This window comes from Antedon mediterranea, chromosome 1, assembly GCF_964355755.1.
Source record: "Antedon mediterranea chromosome 1, ecAntMedi1.1, whole genome shotgun sequence".
Classification (NCBI taxonomy): Eukaryota; Metazoa; Echinodermata; class Crinoidea; order Comatulida; family Antedonidae; genus Antedon; species Antedon mediterranea.
The window spans coordinates 16082803-16104793 of NC_092670.1; the positions used below are offsets into that span (position 1 = coordinate 16082803).

The following is a 21991-nucleotide window of genomic DNA, read 5'->3' on the forward strand; positions in this document are numbered from 1 at the left end:
ATTCAATCCCGATTTGCTATCGCTACAGTAATCAATAATTCAGGGTTTATTGAACAACAGTTCAACTTTAGCATTGATGACATAAAATAACATGATAAACAACAATAAAATTGAGTAAAGATTCAAAACAGGTTTATTCCAAGAAAACAGAGACAATATGAAGCTTATAAATAAATTAAATTAAAGATATAAGACTAGTAGTCATAACTGTTCTTAACAACTTGTACTAAAATGACCGGTCATTGTACTTATAATGCATTGTCTAAATTGTTAAGTTTGTCAGATGCAATAAGGCGATGAGCTGCATCTCCAGGAGTTGACGAGTTTTAATGACCTGGATGGTTAGGCTACTATCCAAAATGTGCTACATTACTATGTGTTATAATGTGGTTAGTTGTCACCATGGTGAGCTATGTACTTGCAGCTTAGATACAAAAATGACACTAATACAATTATGACTTGAAGTGACAATAATAATGCAACACGTTGCAGTTACATCTGGAATATGACAGTTGCATTGTTATCTGTGCAAATAGATTAAGAATAAAGTCAATATACACAAAAGTGTTTTGAATGAATCTGTAAATGTCAAATAGATACGATATAGTTCACACAATCTAGAACCTATATCTCATCATATAATCACAAACTCTCACAATCTTATATAAACTGATACTAACAAAATCACAGGTTTTCATGTGAAACAATTCCATCTGGTTTTGTGCATTAATTGATAATAATTCATAATAGCTATTTATACGTCATAATGGATTTATAGCAAAATATGTCAATGTTATAGACTTTGTACTGCTCAGTTCTATATAGTACATACATAGTGGTGTAATACTGTAGTAGTTACCTCCCATTGGGTCATACATCAAGCAGCACAAATTCTACAGACTTAAAAAAGGAAAAATAAACAACAATGTGATTCAATTACTGGCAAAGATAAATAACAGGGACCAAATGCAGATGTGCACACTGAATCTCCAGATTAAGTTAGTTTGTGCACCAGAACTATGGCCAAGAAGTGCATTGAACCTATGCTGATATTTGGTTTGCAACTCCTCCTCCACTCAACTTGATTAAACTCAAAAGTTCCATATAACAAGTTAAATAAAGCAATGTGTGGTTGAAGAATAACCACAGATAATGCTATATATTTAATGGTTTGGTATTGAAAGAATAATATATATATTATCTCCATTGAGATCCAGCCACTGATACCCACACCATTGTCATTTTTTCAGTAATTTGCCTTTGGATTTATATATACAGTATACTGTATATATACAGTATACTGTATATATACAGTATACTGTATATATACAGTATATAAAAGGAAAGGGTTTAATAAACGGTTCTTGTTTCCTTATTTTTTGTTTTCAATACTTCTGGGAGAAAGTTTTCAAAGGGAAATAAACAGTACAAATTACAATCAAAAGGTTATCAGTACATGATTATATGCAACCCCTGTGCTAACCACTAAATACCCTTTCAGACAGAGCTCATTACTGTACTTTTATACCACATCCTGGAGCATTTGATAGACCCAACTTTCAAATTTAAGCAGAATTATTATTTTAGGTAGGCATTATTGTTTATAATTATTATTTCTTTAAACAATATAGCTTGTTTCACCATCATTTGGCGTTATCCTACAAGCCTGTGTTGACGTAATTGTTAATACTAAAGGTGTAATTTATGTGTGGGCTTGTGTATTAGTGAGATCTAAATACCATTTCATTTTTATGAATACAGCATAAGCAGATTACTGCAGGCAGCTAATAAAAACGGCAGTAAATAAATATTTACCTCTTTTAATGACTTGATTCTGAATTCAAATAACATCTTTTGTTGTGTCTGCAGTTCTTGTGAGCTTTTCTGTTCTTTGTCTTGATATTTTCCTCCACTATTTTTCATACTTTTCTTTTGGTACTTCTTGGCTTCGCTTCGACATCTTTCAACAACCTGCAAAATATAAATTAACATCGAAAATTAATACATAAATTATATATAATACATTTTGTGGAGAATGGTGTTTAATGAAAATGTCTCCTTTTCGATTTATCTAGCTTTTCGAGGCGAAAGGCTATTGTTGTTTTATCCAGGTAAGCTAGGCCCGAAAATCTGTCAGTTTCAAACCTTCTGAAAAAAATAAAATGGCTGCGTAGTACATCTGGCTATGTTTTGACATATAAGAAGGTGCCGATGTTACACAACAACCCTAGTAACTATAGGGAATAGCCTTGGGAGGCAACAAATGTTGTTATTACTGTCACGAGATCACAAATACACTTCGATGCTCAATGTACTTCCTTGTACCTTCTAACCTGTTTAGTCCTTCAAATAAGAAATACAAATTGTTGTTCTTGTTATTCCTTTCTTTGTGATCCTGCATGTGACAAGAAACTTGTTTTCTTTTTTTACGGGATCATAAATAATGTTCTTAATTATATTATATATATTTGTTATTTTGCCATTATTGAAATGAAATAAACAATTGAGTACTTTATTATTTAAATGGTAAAAGTTAATTTAAGTCAATCTTCAAAATACTCCATTTAACTAAATAGACAAGGAATAACAATACTCTAATCAACTATGTCAACTAAAAGTTATCAGGTGGTGGACCCAGGATTTTGAAAGTGGGGATAGAGTAATGCCAAAGCCTATTTAAAATGAAATAAAGTTAAATTATTGTTTTTAAAATTGTCTACATTGTCTTATCTCTGTGCCACCACCAGATGAAAATTAGAATTGTACTAATAAATTCTATTCCTGTATATGCCTAGAGATCTAAACAAAGAATCATAAATTATCATTTAACACATAAAAAAACAGAAAATAAAAACTACTTAAATAACTATGTTGCTACTATAATTGATGATTTAATGAAAATTTAAAACAAAAATTGCATTAACTTCCAGGAAATTAAAGTACTGTTTGTAATAACTAGTTTTGATACATTGCACATCACACAGCAGCTATGTATCAGAGACATCTGATGCGCAAGTAGGCTTTAGGGTCATTCACTCACAGCATGATATTCATGCAGGTATCTGTGTCTAGTGTAAATTAACCTAACAAAAATATATAGTATTCATACTGAGAACATGGAATATGAAAACAACTATGTATAAGCGCCAACTAACTATATTATGATAGCACTAAACACAGCTCTTCTATGATCTCCTGTTAAACAATAGTAGGCCCTGTTAGAGCTGGGGCGCGCACCTGTTAATTCTTGTTTAACCTGTAATAGCCATCTGGCTATGGCATTGTTTTGCACAAAAAAATTGTATTTATGTAATTTTTTTTGTGGTCGCCTAATGCCACTTTCAGTAATTCTCTGCTATATTCCTCAGTCTCTACATCACAATCAGGTTGCAGTGAGGTAAATTAATTTGATATTAACTGGTAAACAGAATAGTTTAATATAACTTTACTTTACAGCAGTACTTCTGTCAGATAACATTCACTTGATTTGAATCTTGTAACTATCTAGGTGCTAATTGAACATTTTTGCATTTCAGTGCATGGAAAAAAGTAATTCAATATCTATGTACTATTAATGTACTACAGAACTGTTTTGTTATAGATGAACATGTTTGCACTGAAGTGAATGAAAAAAAGTAATCTAATAAAAAAAAATTGATTTTGAAAAATCACAGCCTTGCCGTAATTGTTTCAACAGCTGTACAGCAAAATTAGCTTTAGAATGTTTTGCAGTTTAGTAATGTTTTACTGTCATATAGTACCGAGATTTATGAGTATGTGTTTGTCATGGGAAGGGATTATCACCTTGCATGTATACAAAACCTGTAATTGTTATTGAGATGCAAGAAGGAAAATAATAAGATCTTAAAAGCACCTAGCAGACTACTATAAATATACAAGATGTCTGACTAATGGACAGATTGCTAAAATATAAATAGATCAGCTTTTATATAGACAATTTAATTGCCATTTTCCTACAGGTTTAAGACATGAAAACCACCCAGCTACAGTAAAAAACAACAGCAGCTAGGGAGTCAATATCAAAAAGGCACATTCGCTAGTAGAGTACTATACTTCATGGTAGTCATGATTTTGCACCTTATCCCTAATAATTAATAAGGTTTATCGCAAACAGCGTGCGCGACGCTCGATGGGAAGAGTTTGGAGCAAACGGCATGATGCGTACGTATGTGATTTGTTGTTTGTCCGTACACGTTGTAAAGTTTCCTCCCAAACCCTTCCATTGTGAAATGACGTTCCTCGCGAATTCAAGCTATTTGCGATAAACCTTACGCTTCAGGGATATATGCTCTACAAATAAAGACAATTTATAAAAGAACTTTGAGAATTTAAAAATATCGGTAGATTGTAATACACAATACTATGTCATAATATTAGAAGCAGGTGTTTGGGAAAAACTTTAAACAATTATGGAAAGTTGACAACATTGACCAGCATAACAACAAAGAATTCATACATAAAATGTAATGGAAGAATCAATCAGGAGCATACAATAAGATCTTGTTATTAAATCTACTGATGATAGATTGGATAAAAGATGTATTATAGCTTATTCAATAGCAATTGCAGTGCAATTTGTTACCATTGCATAATCTCAACATGAATTGTATTTAGACAGGTAAATCATTTGAATGTAATCTGATAATCTGAAATACTGCTGTAGCTTAATATGTTCCTTTGGTACACAGCTATTATAGGGGACACTATGGCCAACCTCTCTTCATGTGAAACCCCTATTAAGGGGACACAGTCCTGTTAAACAAACACTATGGCCATCCCCTATTCATGTGAAACCCCTATTAAGGGAACGCTTTCCTGCTAACCAAACACTATGGCCAACCTCTCTTCATGTGAAACCCCTATTAAGGGGACGCTTTCCTGTTAAACAAACACTTTGGCAAACCCCTATTCATGTGAAGAAATCCCTATTAAGGGGGCATAGTCCTGTTACACATTATGGCCACTATTAAGGAGACACTTTGTTGGATCCTACAGGAGTTCTGTATATAAAACTATGTATTGGCTTACTGTATATTTTACATACAGCTTCTCCATCTGTTTGGTATTTTTTTTAACAAATACAAAAATATGTGAATAGTAAAAAAAGGAAAAATTATTTGAATGCATTATTATGCTTGAGTACATATCTTAATCCGCAAGAGTTCACAGACTGCAGACACGCTAACATAAACACATAGTAATGCTTCTCAGATATTAACATCTTTAATGAAATTTACAACGTGAATATAAATGCCATATGTCTGTTAGAAGCAGGTGAGTCATACTCATAGTAACAAAATGAGAGAAAGTTGGAACAATGCAATTGAATATTATTTGAAAAATGTATACAATGGATAACAGAAAAATGGTTATTATTTTATTTTTACTTGCAATATTGGTTTTAAAAAGCTGGTAGTATTGCAACACATTTCAACAAACAACCCCATTAAAGTGCTTGCAGGCCATGTGCTATTTATTAAACTTACCTGCAAATTAAAATATTCACATGCCATATGTTATTTAAATTAAACTTACCTCCGATTTATTTTTATTTTCTGAATTGTATGTTTTGTGAGTTGTTGCGGTTGCTTTCGTCTCTTGTTCTAGGTGGTTTTCGATCGGTGTAAGTAATTCTTTTCGAAAGGCTTGAAGCTGTCATGACAAAGTTCAAAATTCATATTAAAAATGATAAAAACAGTTATTGTTTTGAGAAATACTTTCTAAATGCATGTAAAGATTTTAAATATGGTGTATGCGATTTAATATCGAGTTATAGTTTTTCTTTTGAGCATTGAGTTGGTACGAACACGCTTGCGTTGGTTAACAAAAATTACTAATTCAAATTATTTATTTCTGTTATAATTTACCATTTGAATATAAAAAAAGTATTTTAACAAATTTTCTGTTGAGCACAAATGTTGTTGAATCGCAAAATGGTGCCGATTGATTTTTATATCACTGAACCAAAACAAATAAATGTTTCCTTCATGAGACAATACATTTCTTAAGCTCTGTCTACACTATCAAACTTTATGTGACAAAAAAATGTGATGTGCCCATATATGGACACGATGATGTCATATCACTAGCATATTTAGGCATTATCACTACCATATTTGGATATATCACACTTCTTTGTCACATAATGTTTGATAGTGTAGACAGAGCTTAACATATCCTTTATGAGGCAATACATTTCTAAAGCTGTCTACACTATCAAACTTTATGTGACAACAAAATGTGATGAAGTGCCCATATATGGGCATAATGACGTCATATCACTACCATATTTAAGCATATCACTACCATTATTTGGATACATTATACTTCTTTGTTGAACTAGTTTGATAGTGTAGACAGAGCTTTACATTATTTTGTATCCATCCACAACAACATGCATGTGCAAAAACATAAAAACCTACTGTAACTTCTCTTTGAGATTCAATTTGCTTAAATGTTTCTGATAGCTGAAGCAGAGCTTGACCTGTTGAAGAAGAATAGCATCGTGTGTAAAATTTAGACAATATGCTTACTACAGTTGTTAATGACTATTAATTAATTACACCGTATATGACTACTCCACATCCTACAGTATGTAGCCAGCTCTAAACACAAATTAAAAACCATACCTAACACACTAGTCTGTCAAACTATAATATACATACCATTTTGATGTCTAATCGAGTTGAATTAAAAAATAATAGGATTTATAATAGGATTAATGTCAGATCATTTTGTTAAGATCATGCAAACCAACTTTAGGATAAAGCTATCCATTTGAAATGTCAGTGTGAGTATTTACTCTGAACAGAGACATCAAGAAACTGGAGATTTGCAACAATTTGAAAAAAGCAAGATACGCGATGAAATAAACCTCAAAATACAGTAGTTACAAGTTCACCTTTTGTTTTAGTTATTTCCAACTATGTAAACGAAACGGAGACAGAATAAATCTATTCTACAAACAAAAAAAGATACGAAAAATAATCAAAAACTCCCCAAAAAATCAAAACAGTTTACAAATTCTTCCATGCATTAACTGTATATTTTTGTTTTGTTTTGTTTTTATCTTATCTTTTGTTTTTATTATCTTTTTAAAAATATGACTTTAAAAATGAATCCTATTTACTGATAAAAGTCAAGGGTAACTATGCAACAACCTTTACCTTGACACATACTAGTGACACTACCTGTAGATGCGCCCCTTGACCTCTACCTATACCTCTATATAAGAAACACTGGCTAAGGGCCAGAAGTTGGAATAATTGAAATTGATAAACAATACAAACATTAAATTACAAAGGATAAAGTAAATAAAACATTCAACTAGTCATGGTCAACTGACAAATATATTAAGAATTTCAATTGTATTCATTTCTGAGGAATTAGAAAATAGAGAGTATGCACACGACAAAGATATCTCTACACAAAACAATTAAAATAATAAAATATGTTATTTGGCGGCCTTCAGATCCTCATGAATAATTCATTATATAATTTGCATAGTATATTTCCTACTGGTACTCTTCAAATAATGAGAACGGTCACATGACTTTAATTAATATTTTGCAAAACAAACGCTTTCGTGATTATTGAAAATTATATAAACACAGAGATTGATGAAGATCGTGTCACCATGACAGTTGAGACATGACATTGTAATTGAATATAAAAAACCTCCAGCACTAACAAAATAAATGTATCATCACTGTACAATATAATTTTAACCATCTGACCATATTGTCATTGAACTATCTTAGTGTACAATATATGAATACATCATAGATTTTTTTTTTCAATTCACGAGTGAGAAATTTGGTAGAAGCCATTAATACCAAAGACCATCATCTGGTTAATAGATCAAAATATTTCAGATACAGTACCCTGATTGTTGCTATCTTCCTATACTGACAACAGGAAAGAAAGTATTACAACATACGGAATAACAAAATATGGAATTAACAACATAATGTATGTTTGATAAAATTTCTACAACTCCAGTAAAAAGCACTTGTATTGTCTGCAGTGCCCACCCACTAAGGATGTGCAGGCACATGGAAACAGTAGAACACCTCCTTCTGGTAACTACCCCTATTCAGGGCACAGATATTACCTCTATTTTTAAGGGAGGAGTTTCTTATAAAACGAAAATCTATCCCTATTCAGGGCACATCCCAATTAAGGAGATACCCTTTTGGGTCCTGAAAATGTCCCCTTAATAGGATTCTACTGTATACCGTAGTCTCTCAAAACATTTAAATTACACTATAATGCACATGTTCATAATAAATGCACTAAAGGCTTTCATGATTTTTGGAGTAATAAAGTATGAAGAAAAACCTATTGTACAATAAGATAATAATACACAATGACTATCCTACAAAAATAGTGGTCAACCGCCTGCTACACAAAGAGTACAATTGTACATTATAATTTAATTAGTTGTTAGTAAGATTGAAGATAAAAATATATTTATTTCTATAGAATTTTTTCCATGTACTTCCTTCCATAAGCAATTGAAGCTCTATAATTTCCTTTCAAGCAAATTCCTAACCCAAGACTTAAACTTTACTTGAATATAATTCCTACTGTATGTGATGGTGCTGGTTCCTCAAGTTTTGGGATATTGCTAAACCCTGCAAATGTAGTGTACGACCCACTGGGTATATCTATGTAAACAAAATATTAACTTTCTACTGTTAACTACTTATTTTTGGGGTAAAACATCATTTTTTAGTCAAAAATGATTGCTAAACCCCGCAAAAAACATAGCAAACCCCACCGAACCAACATAAAAGTTATTAAATCATGTAATGGATATACCCAGTGGGTCGTACACTACATGATTCAATCACTTTTATGCTGGTTCGGTGGGGTTTGCTATGTTTTTTTGGAGGTTTGCGGGGGTTTTCGTGGTTTAGCAATACCCAAGTTTTGTGGAGAATTTAAGGAGAGTGCAGCTTGAAGTTGAATGTACAGAGCCAAATTCATGTTCAATGATTTATAACTAAAATCTACAGTATACCTAAAGGTCTCAAAGTCTTCAATTTACACAAAAATGTGAAGACAATTTAGCTTCAATTATGATAAAAAGCAGACATCTTAATGTCAAATCAGCTTCCCTTTCGTTATTGGTCATTTCCTAAAGTTGACCCATCTATTGTATCTATTAATTTTTTTTTTTAAAGAAAGATTAAGCCTGCTCATATTTTAAATTGCATAAATATAGTGCAGCAGTACAGTATTGTATTTATTTTATATTAATATCATGGTATTGATTTTCCTTGTTTTTCAGCACACATAAAATATTAATAGCAATCAAGCTGATGTTAATATCTGGCGGCATAACCACAGTGTTCTGATGACTTAACCTCTATTTAGGGGTGTTTACAGTATGTCCTGTTACTTCCTTGATTGTGCTCTCAAACTTGGATACCACTAAATATCACTAGCAAAGCATTCTTATCTAAATTAGTGTTTGTATTGTGTAATATTAACCCAAATCCTGGTTTGTATGACATCAAACTAATAAATAAATGCTGTATTTACTGTAACATGGATGAACAATACTACAGTACAAGGTGGATAACATCTGCAAAATGGATAGCCATAGTTGACCTCTATGTAGTTTTCAGGATTTAATAGAGTACTGTAACAGCATGCATGGTGCTGATTGATTCTAGTTCATGTTCTGGGATTTCATTTTTACTTATTTCACCCACTTGTGATGAATTTTTAAAATAGAAATTGTTACGTATAAAACTGTGTTTTATATAAATATTTGAAAAAACACAAAAACTAGATTATGTCTAGTGATTAATCATAATCATTTCCATCCGTCTACTTTTAATTAAATGTTACAGTTCTTGAAAATCTACAGAGACGAGGAAATTACGATGACATGCTTCCCTCTTACTCACATCACAGACACTCGCACGCTTTATATCTCTGACTGTGTATCATCATTCTTCTATTTAAAACCCACAACAATAAACTTACGAGTTTACCAAAATATATTAATATTCCTAGATCTGTATGAGTCTGACCAATCCAATGGTGGGCCCATGATTTTGAAATAATGATGGGGGAGGGGCCCAGGATGGGGGAGGGGCCCAGGGTCTAAAAGTTGTGAAATGAAGTGCTTAACTAACATTATATTCTTTCCTCTTTTTTTAAACTTCTCATCTTAGATCCATAGATACTGTAGTAGTTTGTGTGTCCTTGTCTTATTTATTACTGACAATGGTTTTATATATATATTTTTAATTCAACCAGTGGTGGCAAATTATGGATGAGGAACAGATTGGATTGGGAGGACAGAAAAGGGAAAATAACCTATTTATAAACTATGTTTATTTTGTTATTTTATGTTGTTACTTACCAATTTGTCTAGCAGCTTTAGTCTGGCTTGCTACCTCACCAACCCGCATCAAGCAATCCATGTAGGTTTTAGCTGACGCTGAAACATCTAAAAAAAAAACAGATAATGGGTTAAATAGTCAACGACATGCTAAATATATCTGATGAGTATTAAGTGTAGGTCACAAGATACGCTGGATAGGGTTTGTAATCATCAAATGTTTTGCAGTAATTTGCATAGCTAGCAATGACTAGGTGGTTTACTCATTTCTACAGTCCGCATTCGTAACAACACTGGTCCACTGGCCAATTAAATAGTCAAATAGCTAGTCCGAATGGCTACTTAAAATTTTAAAACAGTTTTGACAAAATGTGAACAAAGTCGATTGTCTGTATTAACTCATTTTTAGGTAATTAGAAGCGTCCCATAGGCCCATATTCTATGACCAGAAAGAGGAGTGGAGGACAAGTCAAAATGTAATTTTAGTTTTAAAAATCCTTAAACGGAGATCCCTGGTACTGCTCATGAACTATTAAGAACATGCTTAAAGTTATCTGCAGGTACTTATTAAAACAAAGAAATAAGACACTGTCTTAAATTACAATATTTCGATCTATCATTAACGAACCAAACATGCACTCATAACATTTTTGTATGTTAATTACTGTATTACATACAGCTATTTGAATTTCACAAAACGTGAGGGTGAGACAAGTCACCACGATTTGAATTCTGCAATGACAACTTTAGTCACATTAGAAGACGTGAGCTCAGTACAGTATATAAATTTACAATAAAATTTAATGACATAAAACCAAAGGATCAACATGAAAAAATCAATTAATGTTAATGTTATCTTAAAACATAGTGCAGTTTCATGAATAGAATACCAAGCCAGACATAATATTCTCACATATGAGCTCGGCAGTCGAGCAGAAATAATTTGCATAATTATCTTTAGTTGAAGCTTGAAACAAAGAAATCAATCTGTTTAGGCATAATTACAGTAGGTTGTTGAACGTTTGATTCCAATCATTTAATGAGAAGCATTTGATTTAATAACCATTATAACCATATATTTTTTATTTTATAAATATTAAGAATACAATTTAAGAAGCAATAATGAAATAAGTGTATTGATATCACTAGTCTAAAATACCAGCTATTATTCAATTTTCAATAAGGTTGGGAAGGGAAGTTATTTACAAGGTTACTGTATATGGACATGGTTATCAATATAACAAGAAAGATAATCTACAGTATCTGGTATACTAACTCTGTAATTCAAGCTTTTTATTTATCTGAGGTTAGAATTAATAGTAGATTATCAGTTCTTCTGGTCTAATGAATAGACAAGAACCGGTTTAAATGATAAACTGCAATAAATAATAGTTCAAACAGCTGTATTGGGCTTTTACTTTGTGGTCCCTTAATGTACAATAATACACTGTTCATGGAGGAAACTTACTTTGTAGTGCTTTTTCATAGATCTTTCCAAAATGTATTAACTCCTTCAACTCAGGGTATAGGCCTTCTATCAAACCCTAGAAAAACAAACAAATATCATTTAAAAAAGAAGTTTAACTAAGAAAGAACTTTGTTGAATCAATATCTCTATGGTTGAATCAATTGGATGTTCCAACTTGATTAAGTTTTAAATTTTATTGAATATAATCAATATAATTTACCTTATTGAACACTATATTTTATGGCTATAGTGTTAGAATAGGCTATAGCAATTCAAGTATACTTTTTATTTCAGAACATTTAAAACCGAGGAACATCGTAAATTGGTGCATTCCTTATTTGTAAAATTGTTTAATTTTGATTTAATAACAACTTTTGATTTTAAATTTCACAGAAAAATGCAGAATTTAAATTCAAATTGTTGCATTATTTATTTGTAAAGTTCTTTTTTATAATAATAATCACAAATTTCAATTGCACAGACAAATGAAGAATTTCAAATTGCACAAACCATCCGCAAACACGCATATTAAACATGAATGAATTGGAAGAATATAGTAAATGATTTCGTGAATACTTTAACATTACATAGTCATTTCTTTTTTTATACATTAGTAATCTATGAGGACATCAAAATAATATTAATAGCTTCAAGTTTAAATGCAGTAAGCAATCTGTTGCAATTTAGTATTCCCAATAATTATCTGCAAAAAATACTGACAATTAGTTTCATAACAAAATGGATTGTCAAATGAGAATTAGCCGTTTGTTGTGTACTGGTATTTAAGTATTTCCTGGCATGTTCTCACAGGTAGTAGTACTGTAGTACCAATCGGACATTGCGCAGGATATCAGCGGTGCGCTAAAGGAACTCGATGGATTAGTATAAAGTACTGTTCTAGGGCAAGGTTAATATAGACAGTAAAGATAAGTCTATATTTTAAAATTCTAAATATATTATTTTAATTTAGTACACAAACATTTATCAAATCATGACCAGTACCTAGGTAAACAATATAGAAAACAATTATTTATTATTACACAACTTGTATAAGAAATAATTTCATTTGCACTGGAGTTTTGGTAAAAATATGTAAGAATACAGCCTGCAGTCTGAAGCTTTTTGTATCGTCCTCAGTACATTAAGATGCGTGCATTCAAACAACAAATCCCGTACGTACGCGTTGTGACGTTTGCTCCCAAATCCTTCCCACCATGCATTGTGCAGTGATGTCTCTTGCAAAATAAAGCTATTTGCGATAAAACTTATTACTGGGTAAATGTTAACCAAGAGCCACGATCAAAATAAACAAGTCTTACTCTTTTAGGAATATATATATACGATAAGCCTTATGCATTGCCATTCACCTCCATTCATCAGTAAATATTATTAATGCAAGTAAAATCAGAAGAACCGTGTTTGGTTTAGTTTGACAGAAAAATGTATGAAAATTTTTGTCTGCGAGTTACATTGGATTCATGCAAATAAATTGCCTATGCCTAGTTGAGAACAGGATTCATACACAGTCAAATAGCAGACTCTTTTATCTCATCTGATGCTGAATGCAAAAACTCTGCCTGTATTTCCATCACACACACTTAACTGCACTGGGTCTCCTGTCTTAACTTGTGTCTCATCATCAGTTGGAATATTTTGTAGTAGCCTAATAACATATTATTATTATCAACTTACCCGATATACATTTTCAGTCATTTTATGAATTTGATCGCTAGACATACTGGAAGTCATTTTGTTCGGTTATCTTAAAATTTAGATCAATTTAAAATGTCATTCTTATCAATAAAACCGCCTTTGTTCAAACAACAACTCCTCGGCTCTGAATAGGTTCTCGCTGTGTAAATTTTGTGTGAAAAATGAATGCACCAATCTTTTTCCTCTCTCTCTTCTCTGGTCGCGCCGCCGGCAACCAGAAGAGAAGGTCCTTGGGCCTATAGAGGGTGCTATACAGAAAACAAAAAAGGAAGGGAAACTGAAAATAAATAAATAAAGTTTTGATTGTCAGTCAGCTGATCCAACTAGAAATGAAAAACGATTTATATTCATTGCTGTATTGTTTGTAAATTTTACAATAATGTCTTCAGAGCTGACAGACACAGGAGAACTATATTCTCCACTGGTACATACAACCTGTCTAATAATCATTAGTACTTAGTAGTACTACTAGGCCAGGCCTAGCTAGGCTAAGTTATTAGTAATAGAAGTATAGTGTTGATGACTTGTGTAGCTAGCTAGGGTTCTCTAGCTAGTAGTAGGCTAGGCCAGGCCAATAGAGAGTGCCGTGTAAGCCAGAGGATGGTACTGTAGTGTAGTATGTAGGCCTACTAGGGTACTAACTCTAATATTAGGGTCTAAAGTAGGCTATATGGCCATTTATAATGAAGTGACTATAACCTCGGCATGGTCAACCATTCATGTAAGAACTTTAATTTATTATTATTTATTTTTCTTGCAGCCGGTATTAGCGGGACGTATTAGCCTACGTCACTTAATTTTAAAAATGTTAAATTAAATGTACAGTATACATTACTATTACCAGTATTTGTGTTTTTAATATATTTTCAGGTTGGTCTGGTGTACATATTTAACCTGATTGTTGGCACAGGTGCATTAGCTTTGCCAAAAGCTTTCTGGGAAGGTGGATGGGTCATCAGTCTTCTTGTGATTGTGATGCTAGCTTTCATGAGGTGCTTATGTGGTTTAATATACAGTATACTATATGCATATACAGTACATTGACTATTACAAAACTAGCATTTTTCACTAGGGGTGTATGTTGCATTCTCCCAATGTCTAAGGCATTAAGAAAACTAACTTTTTACCTCAATAGAATGTTTTCGTTTTAGTTTTTTGACAGTTACTTTTATGGTGGAGGTTATGTCTGCTTCTAATGCTGTGTTGAGGTACAGAAGAAAAGAGAAACAAAAAGAAGTAATTTAGAAAATTATTACTTTCCAATCATCAAATTGAAACTCAGTTTGGTCTAATTCATTCATGAAATGAATTTTATTATCATAGATATTGTCTACTACTTTCTTTGTTGGTACTGTACTGCTATCCCTGGCTTGAAACCTATACGAATGATTGCGCTTTTTTCTGTTATTGTTCTTCCTGTAAAATCTATTTAAAATAAACAATCAATTTTTTCTGTAGCTTGAAGACTCTGAATCCAGTTCCAATGAAGAAGTTGAGAATTTAATGCGTGATAGTGACAACGAAGAAAAGCAAAGATTATTAAAAGACCAGGCTACTGAGATTACACACTCGCATATCAATTCTGGCAGTGAGTAAAATAAAATTTTTACTTTAGTTTAGTTTGTGCATGGGATATGAGCATGCTATCATTTCTTATTGTGGAACAGTACTGTAAATGGTTGTATTTTTATCAAATTATTTCGAATTTGAACAATACCATGTGGTCTAATGGTTGCAGATCAAGCAGAAGGTTGCGTGTTCGAATCTTAGTTGGGGTGACTTTTTCTCATTCAGATCATTTTCATTGATTAAATTTCAGTATATCACCAGCTGGTTTAGAATTTATTCTGTGCCTGTGATGACTTTTTCTGAATGCTATACTGCTATATATGCTATATATGCTATACTGCTATATATGCTATACTGCTATATATGCTATGCTATACTGCTATATATGCTATACTGCTATATATGCTATACTGCTATATATGCTATACTGCTATATATGCTATATGCTATATATGCTATACTGCTATATATGCTATACTGCTATAATGCTATACTGCTATATATGTTTTTTCCACTTTAGGAGTATATCGCCCTCATCACACTGATCTGTTTGAAATTACTGAACGAGTTGAGATGGGCAAAATGGTATCTCTCTTCTTTAATAAAGGTTTGTGCATCACCTTATTACATTGTTTATTTCTTGCCTAGCTTACATGGATAAATCAACAATAGCCCTTCTCCTCGAAAAGCGAAATATAACTTTAAAAATAGGAGTTTTCATTGAACCTCCCTCGTCACAAATGGTATAATCCATGAACTATGCCTTCAAGTGAGAGCCACCTTACAAACCACCATCATCATTTCTTTTTAACACATGGAAGAGTAACACGTCTTTAAAGAGCTTGCACAGTGGTTTGCTACTGTATATTCTTATTTATATACTATTTTTACTATAGTTTGTGGAGATATTTTTACCATAGTGAATTTACACGGGATCAGCCTTACTGAATATTACAATCTCTTTAGATCACAAGAAGGCTTTAAAAATGTAAAAAGGGTTGCTTCAAGTTTCATCACCCTCTTTCTCCAAAATTCTGGGATTACACAGTTCTCTTGTCTTTTGTGAAAAACTAGTACATTTGTAACATGCCTACTCCTAATCACTAATGTAAGACTGAGTATGAGTAGTTTTATCATATTTGTAGGATATACATATTTATTTTATTTTCCAGTGGGTAGAGCATTGTTCTACATTTGTTTGGTTGTATACTTATATGGTGATCTTGCCATTTATGCTGTGGCCGTGCCAAAATCACTTATGAATGTGACATGGTAAGATTATGATTTTATGTTTATTCTTATGTTGAACATTCCTCAATCTCTCCACACGGTGGACCCTATTTTGCTATCTATAAATAGAGGTCACCTTCGGGATCCAACAAAGTGTCCCTTTAATAACAGTGTCTGCTTAATAACAGTGTCCCTTTAATAACAGTGTCCCTTTAATAACAGTGTCCCTTTAATAACAGTGTCTGCTTAATAACAGTGTCCGCTTAATAACAGTGTCCCTTTAATAACAGTGTCCCTTTAATAACAGTGTCCCTTTAATAACAGTGTCTGCTTAATAACAGTGTCCGCTTAATAACAGTGTCCCTTTAATAACAGTGTCCCTTTAATAACAGTGTCCCTTTAATAACAGTGTCTGCTTAATAACAGTGTCCGCTTAATAACAGTGTCCCTTTAATAACAGTGTCCCCCCTAGGGATTGGCTGTAGTGTATATTTCCCTTGTTTCACAAGGTGTCCCCTGATCAGGGTTATCCCAAAAGGGGAGGTTCCTATACACTGTAGTTTTTAATAGAACGTCAATTTTTTGAAAATCTGTACTTATAATTTGTTTCCATAGTAATATTGAAGGTGATGATGTATCAAAGTCTTGTTGGAAAGGAAAATCTATTAATAAGATGAATGTATATAGAATATATTTGGTACGTATTCATATAAAGAGTGTAAATAAAAATGCCACATAGATTACATAACTTTTGTGATGTACAGTACTAAAAATCTTGTAACTTTCTTTTCCAGACACTTTTTGCATTACTTCTTGGTCCGTTTGTTTTCTTTAACGTACAGAAAACAAAATATTTACAATACTTTACGACTGTTATGCGCTGGCTAGGTAAGCATTTTATTTACAACTTGTCTATAAGATTAGAAACAAAGCTTTGCCATTTAAAATCATGTCTCACAAATCCTTTTAAATTTTATTCAAGTTCACAACTTTTACAGATCATTCAACTCATTTATGTTTTTCTTTTAAACCGTGACCTCTAGCATTTGGTACAATGATCATCGCAGCATTAGTTGCCATAGCAAATGGAAAAGGAGAAGGAAAACCAAGTAAATTCAGTAACATTACAAACGTGGCCAATTTGTTTGGAGTGTCAATCTACTCATTTATGTGTCATCATTCTCTACCGTCTCTCGTCTCGCCGATACGCAACAAGAATAAACTCACAAAGCTCTTTGCGTTCGACTATCTCTTAATTCTGGCATTCTACGTATTTCTGTGTATGTCTGCTATATTCTGCTTCGCAAACATTGAAGACTTATACACACTTAACTTCTCAGACAGCACAGTAATGCCAATCAAATTTTTCCAATACTTTTTAGGTTTATTTCCAGTTTTTACGCTTAGTGCGAGTTTTCCAATAATAGCTATAACACTTCGTAATAATTTAAAAACACTTTTCTCAGGCTACGGGCAAACGCGGCTGGGTAGATTTATATTCCCGATACTTACGGTTCTTCCTCCCGTTGCTGTAGCCTATGGAACGATTGATGTTGAGTTTCTTGTGAGTTTTACAGGATCTTACGCTGGTGCCACCATTCAATACGTTTTCCCATCACTGCTCGTGTATTATTGTCGTAAAAAGACGAAACGTTATCTAGGCGATCAAAAATATCATCAACATACGTCACCGTTTAAGAACTTTCTCTGGATTGTGTTTGTCAACATATGGTGTATTGTTTGCATTGCATTGGTAACATATTACCATATTACCAGGAAACATTAACAAGTAAATGTATTGGCCTGCAGTACAAAATACACTACTTATTATGCATAATTGATAAAGAAATTCTGTAAAATTTTAATAAGCTTTTTTTAATTACAAACAAGCAGGGAAAAGTGGAATTACATTATTATTATTATTGTAATTTCACTCTTCCCTTCAAACGAGTAATGTGTAGTAAAGCTCTGTCTACACTATCAAACTTTATGTGACAAAAAAATGTGATGTGCCCATAATGGACATGATGATGACATACACCACTTTTTGTCAAACTGGTTTGATAGTGTAGACAGATGTTAAGGTATTGCTTATGAAAACATCAATGCAAATGTTTAATTTGGTAGATATAGCTGTATTTGTACTAACTGTACAACACATAATATTTTCATTCTTTAATTCAAGAGCAAATTGCAAAGTTTTAAATTTGATAATATTTTAAGTACATGTTTGTTCATGACAATATTAATGAACTCAGATATTATTACAGTGAGGCATTATATGAATTCCTATTTGTGTTATTTTAAAAAGTTATAATAAATTTTTGTCATACGGTTTACAAATTACTTTTGTTTAAATAATGTATGAGTTGTGGCAATGAGGATGCAGGTTCAAGATAATATTTATAAAATCAATATAATGTTGAAAGTTTGCATAAAAAAACACTAAAAGTAGCACAAATAGTCACTATAAATCATATTTAATGTACAGTATTTACAGTATGTATAAAACCATTTTAAATTTCAATAATCACATTAATATATACAATTCTCAGTGATAAGTAATTCAACAATGACTTTCAACTTTTATCGGACGATTCACTTCTTGGTGTTGTCGTGCTTTTCTGTAGCGGTTTCTGGGGTGGTGAACTATGAACTCTGCCATGCCGTAACAGGAACTCGCTGCCACGTCGATTCCTTTCATCATCTGGTACAGGAGTTTCGTGAACTCGCCAGAAATTCTCCACCTTTCTGCGGATATCTTCATTCTCCTCGCGAAGTTCTTTCTGCCAAATACGAAGTTCCTGAACTTCCTCTTGTCTTCGTACCTACAAAAATAATTTAAAATTACAAATTATTAATATCAATGAAATTTTTTAATGAATCATACCATGAAACCATCATACTCTATTCTGAGCTACACTCACCAGATATCCTCTCCAGAATGACTGGATTACTATTGCAGCTTCTTCTTCTGTCCAGATCAACGACAATGGTAGAGCCGGTCTTGGACTGAAAGACAAAGAATATCAATAATTATTATTAATAACAACGTTCAACAGTCTTTAGTGCGCATGTGTGGATAATTGAAAATTGTGATAATGATGCAGTTTAAGCTGTCTACACTATCAAACTATTTTAACAAAAAAAGTGTAATATGCCCAAATATGGTAGTGATACACCCAAATATGACATCCATATATGGGCACATCACATTTTATTGTCACAAAGTTTGATAGTGTAGACATAGCTTTAGCTTATTATTGTTAATATATGCTACCATAATATGTTTTCAAAATCAGTATTGTAATTTTTAAAACTGTAAAAACATTTTTATAAACCCACCATTCTTCTAATATTTTCTGAACAAATGGAATATCATGTAGCTGATCATTCTCTCGTCCACATTTGTACGGATTGTGTCTAGAAATAAAAACAACTGAATTGTCAACATAAACTTTAATGAATAAGAAACAAAGTTCAAACAGCACCCTCCAGGCTACAATATATGAGTTATAATAATAAGCATGTTTGGTTTTGTAAATATGGAATAGATAAAATATTAAATAAGACAAATTAGTTAAAGCACAACACTTACTTCCAAAGGTATTCTGTCAAGAAGTCACAGCCATTAAATCTAAATCTTTTGCGCTAAAAAAAAGATGAACAAAAACTCATAATACTTTTTAGGATATATAATGCTTATTTATCTGCTGACCTAGTGTGTACCACCTGAGCCAAGGAGCCGTGGTGTAACATAGAGCCAACCTCCCCCCGCCCCCAATAGGCTCCGGGGCCCCCTGGGTTTAGCCAGTGAGCCATTGCCAAGGAGACAATACTATTAGTTGATACTTGCAAGATAGCATAACAGGATAGGATTTAAACATCTAAGCTACTGTATCATTAACAAAACAACAAACTACTATTAAATTACACATGGACCGCATAATTATTTTTTATTAAAATATACTGTACCTCAAAACATCTTTCGTTTTTAGCTTCCATAAGCATTTCCAACATTGCTTGAAGCAACACAGGAAAAATGTAACTTTCTAAATATTCCCTTGGGCTACCTGAAAACAAATCAATATCAAATAATCAAAATTGTATTCAGTATTCATAAATTACAGTCAAACCCCTATTAAGGGGACACCTTTGAGACCCAACATAATGTCCCTTTAATAGTGAGTGTCCCCTGAAGAGAGAGGTAGGCCTTATGAAAGTTGCCCCTTAAGAAGGGTGTGCCATGAGGACAGAGTAGTACTGACTTTTGTCTTCTGCGAACATTTTAATAAAGTATTATGAATTCTAAATTTGTTGATGGAGAAAATATGTACAACAAATATCTTACATGTTTCTTTTGGAGGTAGTGACGGGGGTAGTGGTGAGGGTGTTTTGGGAGGTTTCTCCAGCTGTGTGTGGCCTACAAATGCTGGATGTGACTTAGCGGGATCAAATTCCGTCATGACTTCTGAATCAACTGGAACTGGTTCAGCCATGTGGCCGAACATGACTGGTGTGTGACATGATGGGTCAAAGTCAATTATCTCTGTAGCAACAGACTCTGTGTCATCATCATTATTGGTGTTAAACGGTGGACGCATTGCTGCAAACTCTGAAAAAATATAAACAACAAAAATGTGGTTGGATGAATGAATATTAGCAATTAGAATCTATTATTATAATTATAATCTAATTTTAACAGTTTTATGATTGTTCTGAAACCAAACCACACCTGGGCCACATAAGGATGGCTCTATTATTAGGCCTATATTAAACCAGGGAGTTCCTAGGCTAGGCCTTTCTTCGATATAGGCCCTTTAGGCAGAATACAATACTATAGTTCTCAATCGCACCTCTCTCTGAAGCAGTGTGCTAGGTAGGAAGGAGGCTGCTTACCTAACCTGGACTAGCCTACGCCTAGCTAGAGGGCCTAGCTAGTAGTAGTCCGTAGGCCTTCCATCCTCCTAGCCTAGCTAGATACTACTACTAGGCTACTACTAGCTATGCCTAGCCTAGGCCTAGGATATGCTAGGCTAGGTCTAGGCTAGGCTAGTAGGTCCCGGCTAGTACAGGTAGGCTAGGCCCTATAAGAATTACCCCCTATAATAGAGTAGGCCTAGCCTAACCTACCTAAGGCTAGGCTAGGCCTAGAGTGCCAGGCCTAGTTTTAAGAAAGTAGCAAGCAATAACGCTATATTTTGATAACATGTATTACTTACCCTTACATATTACATCCCATAAATTTGGTTCTTGTCTTTTTCCAATAACTGCAGACATCATAAATGCTAACGTAAAATTGCATAAAAAATATTAATCTGTTGCTAAGCCGTGTGTTTTTGTGTTTGCTTTGCTCGGATTAATAAAGAGGGCGCAATCACATTTTTGCTATTTTTTTCTGGCCATAATGTCACTCGATCGCCCAACCGGCGCCAGGTGTGATGAGATGTACCATCCACCAGCACGTGTATGATGATAGATGGATGGATATTGTTTCTGATTGGTCAATAGTTCATTTTTCGGCGGCGCGGGATGACTTTAATATTGCCCACATCAACAAAATGTTTATTATTTGGATTTCACTACAAAACAGTGGCACATTAAAGTACAAAAAGTGTATCCTTTTAAAA

At 33.0% G+C, this 21991-nt stretch overlaps 3 protein-coding genes across 6 annotated transcripts in view; 1 reads left to right on the top strand and 2 right to left on the bottom strand.

Annotated features, from left to right (window-relative positions):
* Positions 1-13707, bottom strand: part of LOC140058711 (BAR/IMD domain-containing adapter protein 2-like) — a 26221-nt gene extending 12514 nt beyond the window's left edge. For both annotated transcript variants that reach the window (XM_072104439.1, XM_072104431.1), the window contains exons 1-6: positions 13542-13707; positions 11850-11925; positions 10403-10489; positions 6444-6505; positions 5557-5673; positions 1816-1971 (exon numbers count right to left, since the gene is read on the bottom strand). In XM_072104439.1, coding sequence (XP_071960540.1) covers positions 1816-1971; positions 5557-5673; positions 6444-6505; positions 10403-10489; positions 11850-11925; positions 13542-13598 — 555 coding nt within the window. In that variant the 5' untranslated portion in view covers positions 13599-13707. The remainder of the gene's footprint in view (positions 1-1815; positions 1972-5556; positions 5674-6443; positions 6506-10402; positions 10490-11849; positions 11926-13541) is intronic.
* On the top strand, positions 1546-18651 carry LOC140058726 (transmembrane protein 104-like). Of its 3 annotated transcripts, XM_072104452.1 has the most exons (9): positions 13846-13986; positions 14433-14554; positions 14714-14798; positions 15021-15150; positions 15652-15738; positions 16304-16403; positions 16977-17058; positions 17156-17249; positions 17405-18650. In XM_072104452.1, the coding sequence occupies exons 1-9, from the start codon at positions 13942-13944 to the stop codon at positions 18145-18147; spliced, it is 1488 nt and encodes a 495-aa protein (XP_071960553.1). In that variant the 5' UTR covers positions 13846-13941; the 3' UTR covers positions 18148-18650. The 3 variants fall into 3 exon arrangements, with proteins under 3 accessions (XP_071960567.1, XP_071960553.1, XP_071960560.1); XM_072104466.1 differs by lacking the exons at positions 13846-13986; positions 14714-14798 and adding an exon at positions 1546-1587 and having other exon boundaries at positions 17405-18651; XM_072104459.1 differs by lacking the exon at positions 14714-14798 and having other exon boundaries at positions 13858-13986.
* A 143-nt stretch (positions 18652-18794) lies between these two features.
* Positions 18795-21697, bottom strand: LOC140058762 (IQ domain-containing protein K-like). The gene is made up of 7 exons (XM_072104501.1): positions 21584-21697; positions 20713-20976; positions 20337-20434; positions 19960-20012; positions 19707-19784; positions 19289-19373; positions 18795-19189 (listed from the first exon to the last, which is right to left on the bottom strand). The coding sequence occupies exons 1-7, from the start codon at positions 21642-21644 to the stop codon at positions 18941-18943; spliced, it is 888 nt and encodes a 295-aa protein (XP_071960602.1). The 5' UTR covers positions 21645-21697; the 3' UTR covers positions 18795-18940.
* Positions 21698-21991: the final 294 nt, after the last annotated feature.

Bases quoted from the DNA above. Each gene is read 5' to 3' on its own strand.
- LOC140058726 (XM_072104452.1), top strand. From the start codon at position 13,942: ATGTCTTCAGAGCTGACAGACACAGGAGAACTATATTCTCCACTG. The intron at 13,987-14,432 runs GTACATACAACC...ATATATTTTCAG, and splicing joins GAGAACTATATTCTCCACTG to GTTGGTCTGGTGTACATATT. The intron at 14,555-14,713 runs GTGCTTATGTGG...TTTTCGTTTTAG, and splicing joins GTGATGCTAGCTTTCATGAG to TTTTTTGACAGTTACTTTTA.
- LOC140058762 (XM_072104501.1), bottom strand. From the start codon at position 21,644: ATGATGTCTGCAGTTATTGGAAAAAGACAAGAACCAAATTTATGGGAT. The intron at 20,977-21,583 runs GTAAGTAATACA...ATATTTTTTCAG, and splicing joins ATGGGATGTAATATGTAAGG to AGTTTGCAGCAATGCGTCCA. The intron at 20,013-20,336 runs GTACAGTATATT...TCTTTTTTTTAG, and splicing joins AAAACGAAAGATGTTTTGAG to CGCAAAAGATTTAGATTTAA.